General features: G+C 30.5%; 1 protein-coding gene across 2 annotated transcripts in view; it reads left to right on the forward strand.

Annotated features, from left to right (window-relative positions):
- The first annotated feature begins 229 nt into the window (after window positions 1-229).
- The window catches only part of LOC124357185, a 93,452-nt gene continuing 71,118 nt past the window's right edge, over window positions 230-22,563 (forward strand). Inside the window, exons 1-2 of one of the 2 annotated variants that reach the window (XM_046808706.1) lie at window positions 230-339; window positions 2,427-2,641. In XM_046808706.1, the coding sequence (XP_046664662.1) occupies window positions 2,605-2,641 (37 nt within the window). In that variant the 5' untranslated portion in view covers window positions 230-339; window positions 2,427-2,604. The remainder of the gene's footprint in view (window positions 340-2,426; window positions 2,642-22,563) is intronic. The other variant, XM_046808707.1, reaches the window with a different exon arrangement.

Genomic DNA, 22,563 nt, shown 5'->3' on the forward strand with positions numbered 1-22,563 from the left:
TAGATGGAAGAAAGGGTGTGCACGCCACATCACCCAATCAGATGTGCTGTTCTGCAAACAAGACCGTTTGGGAATGTCAAAGAGCACATAAATTATCAACTAGCGAGGAGTGGGCAATGAACAGACGACCGTGGGGTGATACGGCGCCGACTGAGTGGCGAATGCTGGGGTTGTGGGGTCTGGGGTGGGAGGGAGTTGGACCTGGGGCGACGCCGACGCTCATCAGTGACGCTCGCGCGCTCCTTGCCTCTGGTCAGCGTCAGCAGTAAAGTGTAGGCATCGGCGCGAGTGTGGTGCGGCTTGTGATACGTTTCGGCGATAGTGGATAACGATTGTTGGGTTGGTAACTAAACAATCTTGTAAAGATAGTATATAATTTAAATTTTTCCTGATAAACCCCTACAGTTGTTGATACATAGACCAGAACAAAATGACATATTAACATTTGCTTCATGTTTATAAAATAATATAACATAATTTGTAAGGCCCTATGATACAAAATTGACCGGAAAATTATTAAATCAAAGAAATCTATTACTAAATTATGGTTATTATACTTGTTCCGTAATTCATTCTTAATTAGAACTACAGTTTTTTTTTTTTTATTTCGCGTTATTGTAATGAGGTAAATTGTGAATAGTTTGTTTTGTATTTTTTACTCGTTTTTAAAGGTATTGCAAGTACTAAAGCACATATTGTTTACCTTAAAGACATTGGTACGGATTATATTATAAAATAAAGGTTATCTGTAATGATTTATAAATTAATTAGCACAACTTGTGGAATGCAGATTTCTACACAAGGTATAACTTATTGCTTTTTTCCACACATACACAGTGTTCAACATTATAACACAAGTGAAATAGCTTAAATATTCAGATCCAAACATTACACACATTACAAATTACGCATCTCTTGGTAAAAGCTATAGATTAATTGTGTTCAAGAAACTTTTACTTTCAATCCCAGGGCGAGTATGTTACTCAACGGTAATTGTAAACAAACTACTGTCAATCTTAACGAGAGATTAGAGTGTTAATAAATATTAGGAAAAAATAATTATTTTTGATTTTCAATTTCGAACCAGTAATTTATATGAGGCTCAGATCAAGTATTTTTATGAGGAATATAAAACAATTGTATGTAAAAGTTGCTGTCACTGATATCCTGTGAAGACGGAATTCGATTGACTAAATTTTGTGGTAGCTAAGAGTGAATAATTCCATTACATTTCGTATCCGAGATCTAAATTGCCGTTGGGTGAAATATCAGGAGCCGTAAAAGGTTGTTTGACGTAATACTTGTTTCCAATCTTCTCCAAGATTGTGATATCATTTTTCGTTATTGCCATCAGCTCTCACATAGTTTCTGTTAATATTTTTATTTTTTTATTGACTGCAAATACCAAATTTTCAGCATTTTTATGTGCAATTCAGTCTTGATAAAACAATATCATCCACGTCACTTAAATTAAACCTTAACATTTATAAAATCCAGAAAAATAAAAATTAAATTTAACCATTATTGAAACTGAAACTGTTCATCATTTTTGCATAGTAAAAAATAGTTTTGGATAACTAATACATTTTATTACTAAATTACTTTTATTGCTTAATAATTAATATTGTAATATTTGAGGTTTATTATTATAAAATGGACTGATAAGGCACCAGTTTAGAATGATGGGTGTAACAATGCACATTACCTACCACTTGGTTAACTCTCGTCACATCTATACGTTGGAGAGGGGGTCGTAGTATTCAACACCCATCATTATACATCATACAGGCTAAATATCTTTAAATTTGAAGCACTACGTTACTTTACGTTATTCCGATCTCATTGTATTTTGGATATCTTAAAGATAGTACAACTATATCCAGATTAGGAGAGTTTACACGCGATATTTCAATAATTTCTTAGAAGACAGTTAAAAATATCTAAGTTGAATCTGTTATAATGCTTTCTAGATTACTAGAGGTATTTGGACACCCAGAATAAAATCCAACCGAGGCGGTCTGTTTACACTGATAGAATGTTAAATTTAATATGCATTACACACATTAACAAAGAACAAGAAATTAGGTTAGAGTCAAATGTTTTATTTACAATGAAAAATAATGTGAATAATTCAAGTAGGTTTTTCAACTGGAATGAAATAATATGCTGCATTATAAAATATAATGCTAGAAGCATTTTCGACACTGTGAAGGTTTTATTCCTCAATAAAAGTTAATTACCCATACTATATTGTTTTAGTACGTCACAAAACGCAATTCAATGAAAGCTCAAAATTCATTATAACAAGGATGATCGATCAAAGTTTAAAACCTAATTAAAACTAAAATAATTAGTGTACTAAACACAAATGCCATTTACATTTTAAAACTAAATATTTAACGCCATTTAAAAGTACCGTCGGTTAGTTATTTTCACAGCTTTAATTAACTTTAATACAAAACCAACAGACACAGCATAAGGTACCGTAACTAAATTCTGAAATACAATGGTACTCTCATTGTGTACTGAGTTGAAGTGTCAGTGACAGTGTATATAAACATTGATCTTGCTCTTTGGATCCCATATTTACACGGTTACCAAGCCATGGTTGGAAAATTCTATCACGTCTTCCTAATTACAGGTAAGTATTAGTACTAACCAGTAATAATATTTTTAGAAATAAGATTCTAGTGATGACGTGCAATAAATAACTTAAAAAACACAATTACACACTAAATGAGTTTTTTTATCCTGCTATGTTTTAATTCATAGCACTAAGTTTATAATTTATTCATTTGAAAAGGTCCAATGTAAGTCTTAACAGAGTTATTACATTATTTATTATTAATAATAAAGCAAACATTCAAGTGTTTTATCTCTCATTTCGTTATTTAAATTTACATTTATCTCTGATATTTTTGTAAATACTTAAGAAAACTGATCAAATGATAGTTTGCCTACAACACTTAAATATAATTTTCAGCTATTGTAATGAAATACAACGTGATTTGTGTATATTTTACATCCCATGTTCTTTAGATGACAATTTAATTTAATAGTTGTAATTCACTACCCTATAAATTTGACATTTGAAATTCTGACCTATAGGAGCTGGAGCGTGATAAATATAAGATTACAAAATTCGATTTCGAAATTTTTTCTTATTTTAATTAAGTTTGGCTGAGTAAAACTTACTGGTATGTAGTATGTAAGTTCTAAGACACACAAAGCACTACTTGCTTACTTTTGATTGACCATACTCCCAGAATAATATGTATTATTAAATAATTGTTTTGCAATGCAAGGACCTTTTACTAAGTATAATAATGTACACTGAAGTTATACAGCAAATTTCATAAATTAAGGCAACTCAACAAGAATTTCACTTAAACCGGTTTTGGGGAAAGCGGATTGGTGAAATGTGGGATGAAAGAAGCTTAAGGTCGATGACGTGCTAAGCTCTTACATGCCTCTGTCCACTTCAAACGGATGCTTATCTTCAAAAGTAGAAAAGAACTTTGTTTCACAACGAACATTTATATTACTCCTCATTACTTGCAAAAATGTTCACTTCGTTTTTTGTTTTACTTCAAAAGTCACTCGTGATATGACTATGGCACTAAAAAATTTATTTCATCCTAAAAGTTTAAAATTAGTTGAAATAATGGTTACGCTACGCGTATATGCTCTAAAATATGACATAATCCAATAAAACAAAAAGTTAAAAGATTTAGATAAGTCACAGAACACATATTATGTAACATATTTAATTTATAAAACTCTGTTAAAAAGACAAGAAAGAAAATTTCCATTACTAAACAACACAAATAATACTTTGGTTTATACATACACAATTAAATATAAATATATTGTGGATATGGTTTGGTGTGGGTATATCATCTATGCACCTGATTGTATCTAACATTATTTAATTTTCCTTCAAACCACAGTACCAGATAGATACCTCTTGTATACGAAATACTACAGGACAAACTGTATTGTTTAAATCCTTTTTCAGTTGTTTACTACAACATAAATTGGAAAATTATACTCCGAGATCATGCTTGGAAAGAAATGATTATTACACACTCAGAATTAGTTACAATTAAACATAAATAGCAATATCGTGTACATAAATTACGATCTATTATGCAAAGCAACAACCAAAGATTACTGGTTCGTTACGTTTTGTAAGAAACGAAATGCTTCACTGTAGTTTAAGCATTGGTAGTCCAAGACGCTTGTTCTTCTTGGATTAACGAAAAGAAAGTGTAATTTTTATTAATAATTATAAGAAAGAATTTAAAGATAATATAATACAATTATACTAACATTGTACAAAAATTTTGTTTAAAACACTTTGAACATTATCTCAAGGGAGTTTTGGTTACAAATGTTGTCTCAATATACTGAAAATTATAGGTAACGTATTCTGCCTCTTCAAAATGTGAAAAACGCCCATTTTATATATATATATATTTTTTTTTTGCATTATCTGTTTTTCACAGTCATGCGCGCGAGTATGTTTTGCGCGCGCGCGCGCGCGTGTGTGTGTGTGTGTGTGTGTGTGTGTGTGTGTGTGTGTGTGTTTTCAGTTCACAACCAGCGTAATTTAAAAAAAAAACTAATTTCACAATGTATTGTCCCAATAGACATGCAAGGTGCATGTCGGAACATCACTACAACAACATAAAGCTATATTATGTTTATTATTTTTATGCTGGCAGTCCTTACGCAACTATCCATTCTACGTTACGAGCATTAGTTAATGTTAATATTTTATACAAATATTATTTTTGAATTGTCTTTGTTGAAGATGTTACTGTGTAATATATTATTTTATCAACCAACTATGTTAAATATTCTATTATATACCACGAGTAAATCGCCAAAGATGTAGTGCAATTAACACGTGCCATTAAAGAATTAGTAACACTGCACTGAATCAATACCCCAAATTGCAATTTAATAATAACAGCATGATAAATCTAAGAATGTATAACAATAAATAAATAAAGTTATATGAATCTATAAATATATAGAACATAAACAATATCAATATAATACATTTATGAATACAATGTACAACATTCAGTAAGCAATACCATGATAAATATTGTGATAATTAACTAATAAAAATATGATATAACTATAATTTTATAACAAGTAACTACAGTAAAATGGTATAGTAATACAAGGATATTATATTCAATAATAATGAAATGAAAATAAAGATTTTAAAATAAAAAATATAAAAATAGACATTGAGCGATTGAAACAAATCTGCTCCTAATTTGGTATGTCAACAGTAAAATAAATTAATGCTTTCATTTTTACTTTATGGTTGTTCTCAAATAATAATTCATTGCCATAATAGGCAAAACTGGCGCCTAGAGGAAACTGCCTCAAACAAAGGCAATTGCAGTTGAACTGGGAACTGCGTATTGTATTATTCACGATTTTGATTTTATGATGATCTAAATATTTATGTACATGTATCAACGAGCAAAACTATACAGCTGGTCAGAATGTAATAATTTATTTACTTTAAAAATTCGGTTTGTTCTTTGTAAACAAAAAACTATGCGCAGTGCGTCTCTGTGCCACTATTATTGGTTTGTAAATAGTTTAAAAATTTTCCCCATAATGTATTAATCCAAATAATAACATACTCTCACACCAACAAAAATATAGTTTCTTTGTGTGTTTATCTTGAAGGTGCTGCTTAAGATAGTAAAATGAGTAATTAACTTTCTTTAGCTTTTTTGACAGGCAGTTGATGGTGGTGGTCCTATTTCAAATACTTATCAACATATAAACCCAGATATTTCACACTATCCACTACCCTGATACTGGAACAGCTATACTTATATAATCAACTATGTGAATCACAAACTAAGGTTAAATCATCTCTTAAATAATCCTTATCATTAGTTTGATAAAAAAACAAGACATTTTGTTTTCGAAACATTGATTGGAAGTTTATTTTGATTTAGGCACTCTGACACCGCATTCATATTCTCTCTAATCCACAGTTATAATATCTCTGAAAACAGAGCACACCAAGGCGGCATTTTCGCCATACGCAAATATTGATGAATGTACAGGTAGGACATTTATACATTTATACATTGGAAGACACAGGACGGTAGCTCATGAGCGTTTGCCTTCTCAGGCAGGAGTTCGAATTGTCAACAACTTGCTGAACTCGATTAAATGTGTCCCCATGCTGAAGGCATTCAAAGCTCGTCTAAAAACAACATTGATTACACATGCGTTCTATAGTATAGACGAGTTTATGGCACACAATTGGGAGACCTCTCAATTGGCTGACTGACCGGGGAAGTGGTGGATCAATTCGAATGAGTGAGAGAGAGTGAATGCAAAAAATTGTATGTATAGAAGGGACTTCAATGGTAGAACGAATGGAAAATTTAGCTCGATATACTTGACGATTGCTATAACATTGTTTTTATGTTCTATGCAATAAATAATTTATTATTATTACATCTTTACTATTTACTTTATTTTCGTACACAAAGTCGTGAGCCAGTCCAAAGCAGTGCAACCTATGCCATAAATTTTTAAATTGTATTAAAATAGGTATTGACCAGTATATGGTTATCCAAAGTATCAAAAGCTCTTTTAAAATCAAGTTAAACCGCTAGTGACTATTTATTCACATTTTTTTCAGTACGTTATATTTGAAATGTGTCTCTTAAGTGCAGAAATCTGTCCCCCTGCACGGCAGAAATCCATAGGCTATTGATGTTTGAGGGAAGTGATCCAGTATTAAAATGTCCAGCAACTTATTTTTTTGCTAGGGAAAGATAAGTAGGGAAAATACGGATTTCACTATTCAGGACTTTGGAGTTTTAGAGGTCAAGTGCAGTCCACTCACTACTTTATTCATTACTCTGCACAAAATATATTCCATATAGTAAAGTATAACATTTTTCTGTAAACTTTGTTTACTTAACAAAACATAATAGCATCACTTGTTCATTGGATGTAATATTAGTTCATACAAGAGTGCAAAAACTCCAGAGTAAAGTTTTCAATCTGGTCTCAGCTCTTAATATTTTATGATTGGTGGTTGACATGACCCTCGCCAATCACATCGTAACCAGCGGTATGTACTGTAGAGAATAATTTCATACCATGGAGTGCTGGTTTTAATTAATTACTTTACTTGGTTTATTTAGATTTACACTCAGTTAAGCCACTGAATAAAAATATGTATTAAATATATTTTTATCGTTGTATCTGTCTTTCGTTATAATTTTCATAATTATGACTCTTCCAATAATTTTAAAAGTACTAGGTACTTATGTAAACTTGTATAAGATAATTTTTAGTTAAGCTTATGGGTACTTTTAGTTGAGGTAGCAGGGAATGTATATAGATATTGAAAAAATATATCCTTCAAATCTAAGGTAAACTTTGCGACCTAGTTTCTAATTACTTGCTCTTCTTTAAAATGTTATAATATTACATACTTTACCTACAATAATATTAAAATTAAAATCCGTGAATGATGAAAGCATTGAGAGGAAAACAATCTCTTGATATTAATGCTTAATCAGTATTTACAATACTGAATATAAACGAATGACAACAAAATCATTAAATATACATTAAAAATACATAATAAATGTAGTGTATTAAAGGTGTATTACTTTTTAACATGTTTAATTTGTTCGTAAAATACATACATTTTTAATTAAACATAATACAGTTTTAAAAGAGGGTATGTGTTTTCTATGACGCTAATTAACACTCACGTAACAAAAGTAAAGTTAGTATGCATCCATGAATAAAACAAGTACTGTATTGTAAAGACCAAGTTCCAAACAATGCAAGCACTCTTGTTGTTCAGTCAAGCGAGAGTTTGTATCTGGAAGTGTGTGAAATGTTCCCGCGCTGCCGGGCGAATTGTTAGGAATTCCAAACAAACTTCCCATCCCTTCTGAAGCTGTTTAGTAAACACATAGTGGAACCACTGCTAATAAAATCTAAATTTCATATTATCTCACAGTATTTTAATAAACTTTGGAGATTTATTTTCTAACTAATCAGAATGATAATTTTAGATATTATTAATTACTTTAAAAGATATACACAGTGATATTTAAAAGTGATTTTAATTGGTATTTTTTATCTATGTCTCTTAATGGAGAATATTTCTTAAATTTATGTTCAATTTCAAAATTTAGAGAACACCACTTTTTTAATGTAATGTAATTTAAATTTTGGAACAAAATATCTCATAAGTCATTGAGAGTTTAAATTAAAAATTTATTTGTACTGTTAATTTATTTATGAATATTTATTTATAAATCTACTCTTAAAAATTTAATAGTTCAAGGTACTAAAGTTTTTTTAGTTCTGCAGATTGTAAGTACGATATAAATTTTCATCAAGGCCTGATCCGCCATCATGTACTACTCTAATGCAGAAATAATTAAAAACAGCAGTTTTAATGATCTAAAAAGACAAAAGTTAGTTAAAAAGATGAAAATTAGTCATACAGTTTCTAGGATCACATATGAGAGTATTAATTTCTAAGGAGCGAGTAAAAATTTATTATCTATTTCAGATAGTCCTGTACAATTAAAAAAGTGAAATAGGCATATTAGTTCAACACGAGTACATCCGTCCTCTTTGAAGGTTTATGACTGCAACAACACAAGAAGCACAACATAGAGTATACAAAATGTCAAAAATGTGATGATAAGCCTGACAACCTCCCTCTTAAACTTTAAAACCGCCAAAGTTGCGCTAAACTTCCAGCTTCTTTTCGTATTTCAACAATATCACCCAGATCCTGATGGACAGTTCTCTGTCTCGATCGGACAACCCATCCAGCAGCTTTCTTGTTATATTCAGCACTCATTGTGAACAGTAATTCAAAGTTTTGTGTTCGCTTATAAGCTCGACCTATATCCTAGTTTAAGGAAACACACCCTACTCCAACGTCGCGTTGAAAATGGAAAGCAAGACCTACTTTTACTACACAAACTGTAAGGGCTCACCGGACGTCACAATTGGCTCTTATCTTTTTTTCTGTATAAAAACCGAATTCTTGAGATCCTCAGTACTGAAGAGTGTAATTACTATCTTCGACGTTACCGAATAATTAATCCAGAAATCCGATGAGTTTGAAATAGTATAAAAATATCCTTTTAGCGTCTATGAAGCAACTAGATTCCTAGTTATCAGATTTTCTATACCTAGGTTGTAATATCCTGTGAAAACCGTCCATTTCAGATTTTATATTTGGGGGCTTACTGTAGCATGTTTAATTCTATGGAATACTTTGGCACCAAGATCATCGTTGTAATTACGAGAGCCACAATATCAATTTTGTTTCATTTAAAGTCCCCAGCACTTATAATCTCCTGATTATCTCCAAAGGTGACATACTCGCATCGACTATGCCAAAATTCCAGAGAGGAGTGTTTATTGAAAGAGAGTCAAGCCACTCCATTTGATATTATATAAGTGTTTTAGGAAGGTAGACAGTGACAATTAATTAAATCTCTGTGCTAAAAATATTCCTATTTTGTGTTAATTACATTTATTTGTGTGTGTGTGTGTGTGTGTGTGTGTGTGTGTGCGTGTGTGTGCGTGTGTGAGTGTGTGCGCGTGCGTGCGTGTGCGTGTGTGTGTGTGTGTGTGTGTGTGTGTGTGTGTGTGTGTGTGTGTGTGTGTGTGTGTGTGTGTGTGTGTGTGTGTGTGTGTGCGCGCGCGCGCGCGCGCGCTAAGTCCTGCAACTTTGTTCTGTAAAACCTAATAATTTCTATTATTTCCACGTTAATCCTTAAGAAGTTATAAAGGCTTTTGAAACAGGTGAGGCACTGTCGTGTTGTTGGCATTTTGGCAAGTTTTAGTTATAAAGGATTATTTAGAACAAAGCGTACTAATTACAAGAATTGAACCGTGGTAGATAGTAATAAAGTACATGTGCTACAAAGAAAAATTAATTAATTTATGATTATTTAATAAATAGAACTTAATCGGTTGGCCGAACTGGAAAATATAACGAAACAATCATTCTACCTAGAGGTAACACACACAATCATAGCTTTAATAACGCTGCAGCGGATACACGAGGAATTACATTCGAATTAAGGTCGGACGTGACGCTGGGTATGTGCAGACCTCCAGGCACTTTCAAAATACTAGTTAAGTTAATATCAGAGAGATAATTGAGTTTTAGTCGTTCTTAATGAATTCATAATGAGATTCAAACAAAATCAGTATTATGGATTCATTTTAACCCATTTCCTATAAAATAGAATGCATTTTTAATTTTTAATGAACTGTTTTTTAGTAACAACACAATTTAAAGTAATTCGAGGAAATATTGTCTTTTCTATACAGTATGCATTAATAACTAATAAATTATTTTCAAACTAGAAATAAAAGTGCGGATAAACTAATAAAGAGATATTCTGTGTTTTGCGGTTCTCACTATATATATATATATTTTATACGTGTCACTTTGGATCCAATTTGTGAAGTAAGTTCATATACAATTCTTACTAACTAACAATACAAAATATATTATTAATAAACATACCTTATCACCAACTGCTTACAGGGAAGTTTTGTTTTGTTTTAAAGTAAATTAAATTTAACTTATTGACTTAAACTAAACATTGAGCTTTCGTATGATATTCAAATCAAATATTTTCTCATTTAATTAAAAATAATATTTATTAAAAGTGAAGCTAGATACAACTGAATTGAAACTTCCCTAATAATTTCATTGTACTTCGTGTATTACTTCATGTTACAGTTGGCACGGGTTTAAAGTGAAAATCGTAATTAAACATATATTTTAATATTATTTACTATCAACTTGAAATCTTGATGTATTACACTTAATCTGGCTGTGAAATATAAAATGTATATTGTAAACCTTTTAACTACAATTTAAATTGACAACTTTACTTGAGCAAATTTTACTATACCTTGTACTATCTTGCAACATTGCGTTACATTTCAATATGGACCGACTACGTTTTAATTATTTTGTAGCAATGTAATACAATATTCTCTATAAAAGAGGGCTAACATTAGTTAAAAGCAAATTGTCAATATTAAATTCGTAATTCGACTGTGAAATTCCTTCGTAAGCTAAGTCCTTTGCAGAACGTGTTTGGAAAAAGAAATCACGCACGCCAATAAAATAACTTCAAAAACTAAAAAAAGACTCCGAAATATGTGAGTCGGAATTATTATACCGATCCCTTCCCTGACTAAAATTACCTCATCACCAACGCCGTTGATTAGCCTCTAACTATCCGATCATAAGGGTTAATACATTAATTATTAACTATACTACCCCTACTGTAACCAGTTATCGTAGTCTATATTTAAATCTACTTATATTCTTAAATTATTTCCAATATACTTTCTCCCATAACTATTTATTAATAAAAATTTTATTTTCCCATGTTTGCTTCAATATGGACCTATATTTAAATTTTATTCTTTCACGTTTTTTTATATGTCGATAAGTTATCCAGATATGGGCAGTAGACAGAGTAATTACACAGTATCGGTTTTGAGTAGTATGCTGTAAGTTTGTGGTAATAATGGTGAATACTACAATTCTCATAATTTTTAATTGATTCAAACTGAATAAACTAAGTCTTCAAGAACGTGGCTAATAAAGTTTTCCTATTGTATGTAAGGATGAGGTGGAATTTAAATGACTGGGGATTTCCATTACTAATTTAAAAATAATCCATTGGTAATGATGAGTCTGTTTTATGCAACACAATTCTGGAATGGTGTGAAAAAGAAGTAATTTATTAAGGAGAAAGTCTTTACAATCATATTGGATGGAAGATCAAACACGTTTTAAGAAAAATTCATAGTCGATCCTTTACATGGAATAAATTGCAACAAATGAGGCAAAGACCAAGAGTAAAAACAGTTTACAATAAAATTATTCTGGGAGCTTTGTTAATGATACGTCGATGAAACTGCCATAAATAGTTTTATACTAATCCTAAAGTGAAAGCCGGATTTCAGTAAAACATTGTATTCCTACACAGTTATGTTTGTCTGAAACATTCTTTAGTGCATTTCAAAATGTAGAGTTTATGGTAACTATGTTACACTGGCCTATCTAGAATATGTAACCATAGTTTAAAATAAAGGAGACTTTGCTTTTTATTTTATACATTACGAGATTTATAGAACGTATATCTAAACTGATTTTAGCGTATTGACTACAATTTTCAGGTTGAATTATTATCCTGTCATTCAGAAGGACAACTCCATCATGAATTGAGTAACAGACTTTAGGTATTGGGATTTAGTGGAGCGTCAGCAAAGTCTGTCTCTCTGGAGGACAACTCCATCATTAATTGATAAGCATACTTTAGGTATTGGAATTTAGTGGAGCTACAGCAAAGACTGTCCCTCAGGAGGATAACTCCATCATGAATTGAGTAACGGACTTTAGGTATTGGGATTTAGTAGAGCGTCAGCAAAGTCTGTCACTCAAAAGGACAACTTCATCGTGAATTGAGTAACAGACTTTAGGAATAGTATGAAACATAACGTATGTATACGAAAGATCGAAGTTGATGAAAATCAATGCATCTCCGTGCCTTTAACTAAGAATCAGTAATCAGTTAAGCCTATTACTGAGTTCGCCTACCAAATTCTCTGCTGACTATCTTTTTTCCGCAGTATACAACTAGAATTAGTTGAACTATTGACTGAAAATCGTCTATGAAACTTAATTTCCATGTAGTATCCTTTGTGAAAACTGTTATACAACTCGTCTGGTGAAATCCAAACTTTTTGTAATAGTTGTATGCTCAACTATATGAAAAAAACTCTTTTTCCACTATGTTTAGATAAACAATGTGTACACAATCATCTCATAACAATAGGTAAGTATTACCAATATGTAAGTGTAACAATAATAATGAGTTAACAGATTTTAGACGTCTTTGAAAATTCCATTTCTTCTCTTCATTTGATCCTGCCTCAGCTCAATATATTTCTATTGACCAATTGCATAATTTGACATATACTGGTTAAAAAGAAAATTATACGATCGATATCTAATATTTATATACATTAAAAAACTTGCATTTGCGTAGATTAAAATCTACATCTAAACTAGCATAGTTTATAAACATAAAGTACATAACATATTTTTATTGCCTGTTTTAACAAGTAATCTGTAAATTAACTGGGATACTTAAAAAACCTACATAACAAGTACTATACGTTGCGAGTAAGTACCTATAAACTCTCCTTAGGTTGCATCGCATGTAACTACACCTTTTGCATTCATTTCCTTGTTTAACTTGCGCAACACTTTGCTTTCTTTCAGTTTCCTGAACAAAATAGTCAGGTAATAGACACAACTACACTCTAATGTAACACCAATAGTTTGCCATTATGTTTTACCAAGGTAATGTGAAGTCATTAACAAAGCTATGCAGAAAGACGTAGTTCATCTATGAATGTTTTTCGTATACTCTTAGGAGGTAGAACTAATAAATACCACATGTAATAAACATTGCAGTGACAAATAAATTGCCAATATCACAAATCAATCTTTATAAAAACAATACAACCTCACATAACACGAGTTCCACATACTTCATAACAATTTAAATTTTAAAATAACAAGGACAGTAAACATTTCATACAACCACGAGTCAGTATTCGTGTCTCCACGTTTTTAGAGATATATAATATTTATTTTAATGTTCACAATCTATTCCACAATCAATTACACGGGATTAACTCAGTTCTTCGCATTTAAACTTAGGTTGAAATATCTTTTTTGTTTTATTTTATCCTCTTAAAATATCATTCTGGTGTGGATTCTATAAACTTCTTATCGCTTGCCAATATCAACGATTCCGACACTTAATATTCACATTTTAGTAAATATATTCTGAGACTGCCTCATCGTCATCTAACACGAACCCTAGATATCACAGTTTATATTATTAAGAAAACTAATCTTATTTGTGTGAAAATTCCAAAAAATACCCCATGCATATTAGAAGATCTTTAAATTCAGTCATTTGAAATGATACATTAAAACATATCTTTTCTTTCTTATTATATTCAATAATGATAAATGTGTAAACTAGTCGGACCTACAGGAAAAAACCTACTTCTCAGCTTATACCTTGAAACATTTCGTAAAGTAAAAGCTATTCTGTTATTATCACAATAAAAAATAATAACTATCACTGATGTCATAAACATTTCGCTCAAAAATTTAACATAATAGACGATAAGATTGGTTTTTATCAGGCTACGAAAATAATAAATTGGCCCAATTAACACTGTTCTATCCCAGAATTTCACGCTATCATACACTAGAAAGAAATTTAAGTTAATAGAATGTTGTTTTTTATTATTACAATAAGGAATGTATGTTTCTTTTATCTTAAGTCTAGCCAGCATTTACTACCAATTTGTGTACTATGTATCTAATAATGAACGTAAAGGTAAAGTCAATTCATCAGATAAAGTATGTTTCCTGATTCAAATTGAGGGATAATAATTCATATAACTATTTAGAATTGGGTTAAAGTAAATATATCTGTTCTTATAAAAATCAGAAATGTCTCATCAAGTTAAACTACAAAAGCATTTATTAAATTAGAACAATCCTGAAGTATAATCTTAACCTTTTTTAATGCCATACTAAGATGACAACGATAAGCTATACGGCCCGTCACGCTCCTTTATTCTATTATCCATTCAGATCAGAGCAAGGACTCAATTTAACTGTTATATTATTACAATTACTGCATAAAAAGTCACAGAGTAGGCACAGGTAGGTCTCTTGAAAATATACAATGTATTCATGTAATGAAGTTTTTCTTTGAAAGGTAGTTAAAATATTTGTATTGAACTGGTTAGAATATATATAAAATTGAAAGAAAACGCAAAGTAAAAAACCTATAGAACAAATCATCTAAGAACCCGACAGAGCATAAATAAACATAGCGGTAGTGCACATATGGCCTGACATTTTTTACTTTAACTCATTCAACCTGAACTCCATAGCGTTCTCATTCTACCTAAGCATATGATTAGTCAATAATTATCAGATTTCATGTCTTCAGGATCGTTCTATGAAAGAACTGTTCTTCGATCATTCAGAGGGACACATGTACCTACAGTCAAAGAAAAACTGCTCTTTGGAATTTTATTCCAAAGTCAAAAGGGCTCTTCTTTGAATGTAGAGATCTTTATACACGGTTTATCGTCTGCAGGAACTGGCTATAACAAATATTTTTACATACAGGCGATTAAAAAACTCTATGAGATTCTAAGCACAAGTGAGATTCTATGTGCAATTTTCTACAACTAAGCACTATTTAAAAATCTAGCCGTGTCTGGCTATTTTATCAGCTATAGAATAGCACACTTTTATTGTAAAAACACTAGTAAGAGTTACTTTGTACATTTTCTATACAAATTTATACTTTTCTGATCAATAAAGTACCCCAGTTATTTAATATGAGATACTTTGATGAAATTGTTCAATAGTGTTATAATAACAATTGCCAATCGTGTACGTATTTGCCTAATATATTTATAGGATTTTACTTCCATATTTGGCTTACTCAATAAATAAATTAATTCAATTCGAGAATATTTTCAGTCGGCCAAAATCTAATTAAAGAAAGTTACTAACCATTCTCAGCTAAGAACAAAGTATCATGAATTATCTAGTCAAATAATTTGAAATTTTGAATGGTTTATTTTAAATCAAGTATATAAATAATTTTAAATGAAGTAATAAATATACCCTATAGGGTATATTTATATGATTATAATAAGACTTATAAGTTTTATTTTACTGAGTATGATGACACCTTTTTAACTTACTGTAAGTAACACTCTTCCAGATAAGTTTGGTGTGTGTGGAAAGTTAGACAGTATATTTTTACATGACTCTAACTTAATATATTTATTGAAGTAAAATGTTTTTGATCCATCCTCATCACTCACGATTCTCAGAAATGATGTGTTCAATCAATGATTAAGTTGATTAAAGCTGCTGACAAGTAATATGATGAGCTTGCAATGAGACCAGAACTGGGTCAGCTTCTAACTACTTTCAAGCACTCCTGTAGGTTAAGTGGAATAATATTGTCACTAATAAACATTTGTGATAACTTTGTGCAAGTTGAACAGTTAAACTTGGGAAACATATATTTTATCTTAACAGTTTTTTAATAACATATTTTTAATAGTTAATATCATAGGAATTAAACAATTATATTAGTAATGAATCATTTTAAACTTGCTTTTAATAATAGCACGCTAAAAATGATTAGGTAAATAATTATTATGTAAATATCTTTACAAATATTTCATTGATTAAAAAGTTTTATTTTTTATGATGTATTAATTTGAGTTACCGCACAATCATATTTAAACGATTATATAAATATGTGTAGAAAGTAATGCGTAATTAATAATATTAAAAGTAATAGTCTCAGAGAAACTAAAAAGTATATTTTGTAAAGTGATAATTGTTGACTTGATATACATAATATTTTTTTTTCATAATATTGCTATGTACATTATGTTTCTTGAGAAAAATAAATAATTTGATTTGATTTGATTCGAGAACAACTTCGATACAAACTATAGGAAACAGGCCACAGTGCGTGCCAAACCTTGTCTGTTACTCAGATTTAAAATTTCTCTGCTAATATAAATTGATTTCGCTACTATAATAGTGCAGATTGTAAAATTAAACAGTTTTAAATGGCAAATACATAATATTTCACAGTTTTTTGTACCTCCTCTTGATTATTATTGTGTTTAAATGGAAATTACTATTATATTGCTTCATTGGATATAGTGAACAAAATTTTAACATAAATTTATTTCAATAATAGAGTTTATTACTATTTTGTATCATTGCAATTTAACATTTTACCTGAGTTTCAATGGGTTCATTGTGTGTTAAATATTTTCAGAAAATTTTAACATTTACGTGTATAACATCAACTTCTAACATAAATTCTATTATTCAATTACAAAATTTCCTTGAAATAAATGTTTTTCTTACTTAAAATATTTAAATTATAAAACAACAAGCCATTAATTGCGGCTACGTACGCATTTTTAAGAATGGAAGTCCTCATACTACTTAGTAACCACATCCACTGATACGTCTCCTATTAGTAACTCTAACTCGCTCTAGGTCCTGCCGTCCCCGATCGGAGATCTTCGGCCATTTTAGCAATATACGTTAAAAGTCTTCAGAGTACTTAAAAAGTTTCAATATTGTTTTAGTATTGAATGTAACCTAGTGGTAAATTAGAGCAGATATCATATGGTATGAGGGATGTCCTATGAAATATTCCATACGTAAGTAAGGATACGTCGGGTACATAAGTGTTATTAGAGTGTTAATCGTCAAAAGAATGTGACATTTACATGAGTATTATGCGATGTTTCGCACATGTAGGATCATTTCTGGTTCAAATTAAATATACAGTATTTCCGACTCCATACCTGGGTTCCCATTAACCAATTAATAAAATACAAATGCATACCTAATTAATAAAAGATGTTAAGTTGGGAAACCAACTTTGCCTTAATTCCAGCGTTCTACTACAGGTCCTATGAAATTCCAGTTATGGAGTTCAGTTTATTTTGCTGTCCCGATGAAGAGAATATAATAACCTAAGTAAGACTTAGAAGCTTATCTCGGACAAAATGTGTCTCTAATTCCAGTTGTTTGGATTCAATTATGGTTCCACAGTTGAGTTTGACTTGTTACCCCGTTCAAAAAAACCATTACCAATGTAGATATTGAAAATATACTTCGGTTAGAAAGCGTTTAATTCTTGCTCCTGTAACTTACTTTCGGTCTAAGCAATTTCCAGTCCATAGTTGCTTTTTCCTTGTTTTCCTGAAGAATGTATAGATATATACAGAGGTTCGAAAAACCTATTACGGTGTAGAGGAAACCGCTATTTACTTCCATTACAAAGGGGAAATTCGTATTATATTCATGCAGAATTTGAGAGCAATATTTTATAAGATTTTGCTTTATAGAATCCTTGTTATTTTATGCTCTGTATTCCGGGAATGTATCGTCGAAGTATTTTAGTGTTCATTTCTTTGTTTTTCCTTAAGCCACTTTTAAAATGCCATGTCACAATTCCAAGGAAGTATCTTAGGTGAAAACATTCTCAGCTTTACAATGCATTACATGTTTTCAATACGTCACTTGAGCAATATTGATTAAAAAAATAATAAATATTAACTTGACTTTGCAATCTGCATAATTACCGAGAACTGTTCTATAATTTTTAATTTTAAAACAATGTTAAACTGTAAGTGACAAAGCCTTTTAATGTCAGTTAAATTTGGATTGTAACATTTAAATAGCCTATTACTATTTTTTCTAAATAAAAGTATTCCAGGTAACTTGGTAGTTCTTTGTATTGATATAATTCTTTCTGGGATTGTACAAATATGTTACTAAAAGAATGAGCTAAATCGGTATAGCTCAATATTATAGATAATCAAAATACTTTTTTCGATTCATTTTAAGATTAAAGTTATTAAACAAGTGCATTAGTGATAGAAAAGTTGGTAAATTAATATGATTTTATTAATAAACGTAATTGATTATGCCAATTGGATTTCAAACAATTCACTGTAATTACTTATTAGTTCATTTCTAATAATTACCCCTAATAGTAACAAGGATATATTTTGTAAATTAATATTGAGTAGTGGCAGTGACCAGACCGCCCTTGTAAGGATATGTCATAGGTAATTGTGCGGAACATCTAGTAACTTGTGTATTCTTGTGGTTGCAGTGTTTATAGAATTTATGTTAAGTCCAAAGACGTCTAGTATCTCACCACTAGGAGCAAGTGGGCTCCGGGGACTGCACGAATAGATTGGTTTGATACTTTTGTCCGTGGGCTGCGGATGGACGTTGTGATTTTTCTGTCTATGTAATATACAGTGTATTCCAAATGTTGTGCTCACTGAAGAGATGATGCAAACTATAAGAAATACATCAAACAATAAATTGACAGTAACAAGTTGTGCGTAGTAACAAGAAAGTTGATGGGGGGTCAAGTAAATTATTGGTTGCGTCTAGTATTGAAATAATATAATTACAAAAGGCCAACAAGCAGGAGGTGTAGGATTCAAGTCAATCGTTTCGTTCAATGACCTAATTTTTATTATATTATAAAAAACATAATTTTAGTATGTTATACTTTCTTCATGAATTTTATAAAATAATTCATAAAAATCAGTTTTTATTGTATTTTAGTGAAAGCAGTTTTTATTTTTTATTTGAATAGTTGGTAAACCTGACTAATATTTTAGTGTACACAGTGTCGGAATCAGTTCTTTAGTAAGAAGTAAAATTTGTCTGACATATGTCTAAAAATGACAAATTTGTTCTTGATTAGCAAAGTAGCATGTTAGTTTCGAACTGTAGAATAATTCATAAATGTATAGGAAATGAAAATTAAATGCATATTGAAAAATTACTGAATTATGTAATGAAAACTTAACACTGCTTATTTTCTTCTAAATAAAAAAGTTGCTGACCTCGTTCACAAAACTTGGAACAATTAAATATTTTGATTTGGGATTTTTTTTTATCTAAGTTTATACGTTTATCTTGTACACGAGTTGAATAAAGACGATCCAGACCGTCCTGTACAGTTTTGTGAAAAAATTTAAGCGCTAATCCATAGTAATAATCAGTTAATTATTCAAACGTTAGTTCAGTATTTTATCAATGGGGCTCTAAAAAAACACAACTGGAGATACTGAGACACAGAAAATTCCCATGTTTTTCGTGAATGCTGCATTCGATACACAAATGTGTGGGCCGTAATTTTTAGGAATCACATATTAGGACAAATTTTTAATAATAGTGTAAGGTTTTTAAGTTTGGTTTAGTTTAAGATTAAGGTTGTGACATATTATGAGCAAGGGTTGCTGTGAGAGGATTTAATAATAGGTTAGATTGGCAGTACAAATACCCTCAAATGAACCAACACATATTTTATTTTGTGACAACATCTCATTAAATTGATTAAAAATTTTAATTAACAATTGATTGGGTCAACCGATATATTAAGCACAAATTTTAATACATTAATACTTTGAAGTCATATTTAATATTAAATTACTCATTACAATTTATTTTAAATTTAATTCATTATAACATTTACTAGTAATTTTGTAGTGTTTGCAATAATTATGAGTTCATGGACTAACGTGAGAAACTTTCTTTTAAATAGCTAAACATTTACATGAATTTACATTTTCGAAATTGTGAACATTTAAATAGATATGGAATTGAAAATGATTAATGGACCCTAAAATATACTAAGTTCTTAAAATTACTTACATTTTATTCCACTTCACATTTATTACGCCTAGAGATATTTTTCCGCACACACGAACACCAACACTAGCACTCCCGAACCTCGCTTTTCGACTTCCCGTCCTCGACTTCCTCTCCTCCTTGTTCTTCAGTTTTGATTTTATTCTCCCGCCAGCTCATGACCACGCCTATGCCAAATCTCTCCATCATAATTGGTGAGTACCAATTTTTCATATCAGCATGGCTTGCCCCTCACATCGTCGCACGGTTTTTTTTATACATAAGCATTTCCGCTGCTAAACAAGCATTTCCTGTTTGTTCATCATCGGTGTCTGGGCGGATGTGCGTATCCACTTACATCCGGAGGATGTTTGTCTCGAATTGTAATACAAGACTTCCTTTCCAGCAACTATCTGTACATTGATTCTATGAATTTTATATTACTAATAATTACATATGTCTTACAATAGGAATCTTTATGGAGAACTGTATTTTCAAATGTTACAAGTATACATTTTCCGCACAATGTATACAGTTATTAGGGAAAAAAGACATTTATTTCATGAAGATCTTCTTCTCTTCCAGGAGGATAGTTTTCAGCATATTTTCACCGTGCTCTACAACATTTCCAGGGAACTTGACAACGTGATCAGTGGATTTGTAGGCGTGGTTTAATATAATTGCTTGTGTGGTCTCTGGACCTTACACTAATATTTTTCTATGGGGCCTCACTAGATCTAAAAAAACTTTTTCGAAATAACCGAATGAAACCTACTTTCCACATCCCACCACTATATATAAACTGTAGAACAAAATTGGTGGGGGAGGGGTGGTCCTTACATTTAATTCACCCTGTACAGTCATGTTTATAAAAATAAAATAATACGATTTACTATTAAAATATACTATTTACTATTTATGTATTTTAAATATTTAAATACATCAAGGTATAATGAACAGTGATTTACTATATATCCCGGTTATATTTAGTGCTTAAGCTACATTTAGTACAAACGTACGTATAGTAGTATTATAAAAGAGGTGTGATGTATTACTTTTTATTAATTTTAAAGCGAGATTCAAATCCTCAGAGAAACTTAACACTGTTTCCATTAGTACTTCAACTAACTTATAATAATTGATAAAGAAGTTTCAGTAAGATATTTCATGTTTTATTACGTAAGCAAATAAAATTTGTAACTCGTTTATAACTTTAAATATGCTAGTTTGTAATAAGCCTCATAAAGCATTCGGTAGAGAAATAATTATAAAGGAAAGTTATTAAAATCTTTTGGCGTCGAACACGAAATATGACGAATGCGTGCTCCGCGAGCAATAAATTACGTGACTTTGAAACTTTATTACGTGCCGTTCATGAGATTTCCCGATGTTTAATAAATGACACATTTATTTTAAAATGGTTATAGTTCTAGACATTACTTGCATTCATTTTTAAACTTTTATTATTCAGTTAATTCCTATTCAATATAGTTTGCTCTTGTTTTAGGAAAATGTGTATTTAAAACTATATCACTAAAAAATATGTGTAGGAAAAGATTTATTACGTCTTTGGTTACATATTTTGCCAGATAGTCAAGAAAATTAATTTAAATATTTGACTTTACATCATAAGTTAAAAAGAACATTCAATTCTAACAGTAACGATTAAAATTATTTTGCATAATACCATAAAATTTGGTACAAGACACAATAACACTTTAAATACAATAAAAATAATTTTTAACACGTTTTGTCATTCTTTATACAACTGCTTGTAATAATCTCTATATGCAAAAGGCAAAGGCCTCAGTCAGTCACTCATCAAATCTTCTCTAATTTACAAATATCCTAAAAAGTTTAAATTTAGCACACTTATGCCTCTTGACACGAATAAGAACACAGTATTTTAATAAAGATCAAACACCCATAGTGGTTTAAATAGAGTGTAACCACTATAAGAACTTAGTCCTATAGACATTAAATTTGAAATTAAAACGTGTCTTATGTAGTAAACAGACAAATAAAAGGTTTACATTAAAATAAACCATACATAAATGGGTTAAACTGAATTGCAAGCCCTAAAAGAATTATATTTTTTCAACACCCCAATGTCTCAACGATGAAGTAGGAAAATCACGTGCATTATACTCTCAACAGACTCG

Source organism: Homalodisca vitripennis, chromosome 3, assembly GCF_021130785.1.
Source record: "Homalodisca vitripennis isolate AUS2020 chromosome 3, UT_GWSS_2.1, whole genome shotgun sequence".
NCBI classification, from domain to species: domain Eukaryota; kingdom Metazoa; phylum Arthropoda; class Insecta; order Hemiptera; family Cicadellidae; genus Homalodisca; species Homalodisca vitripennis.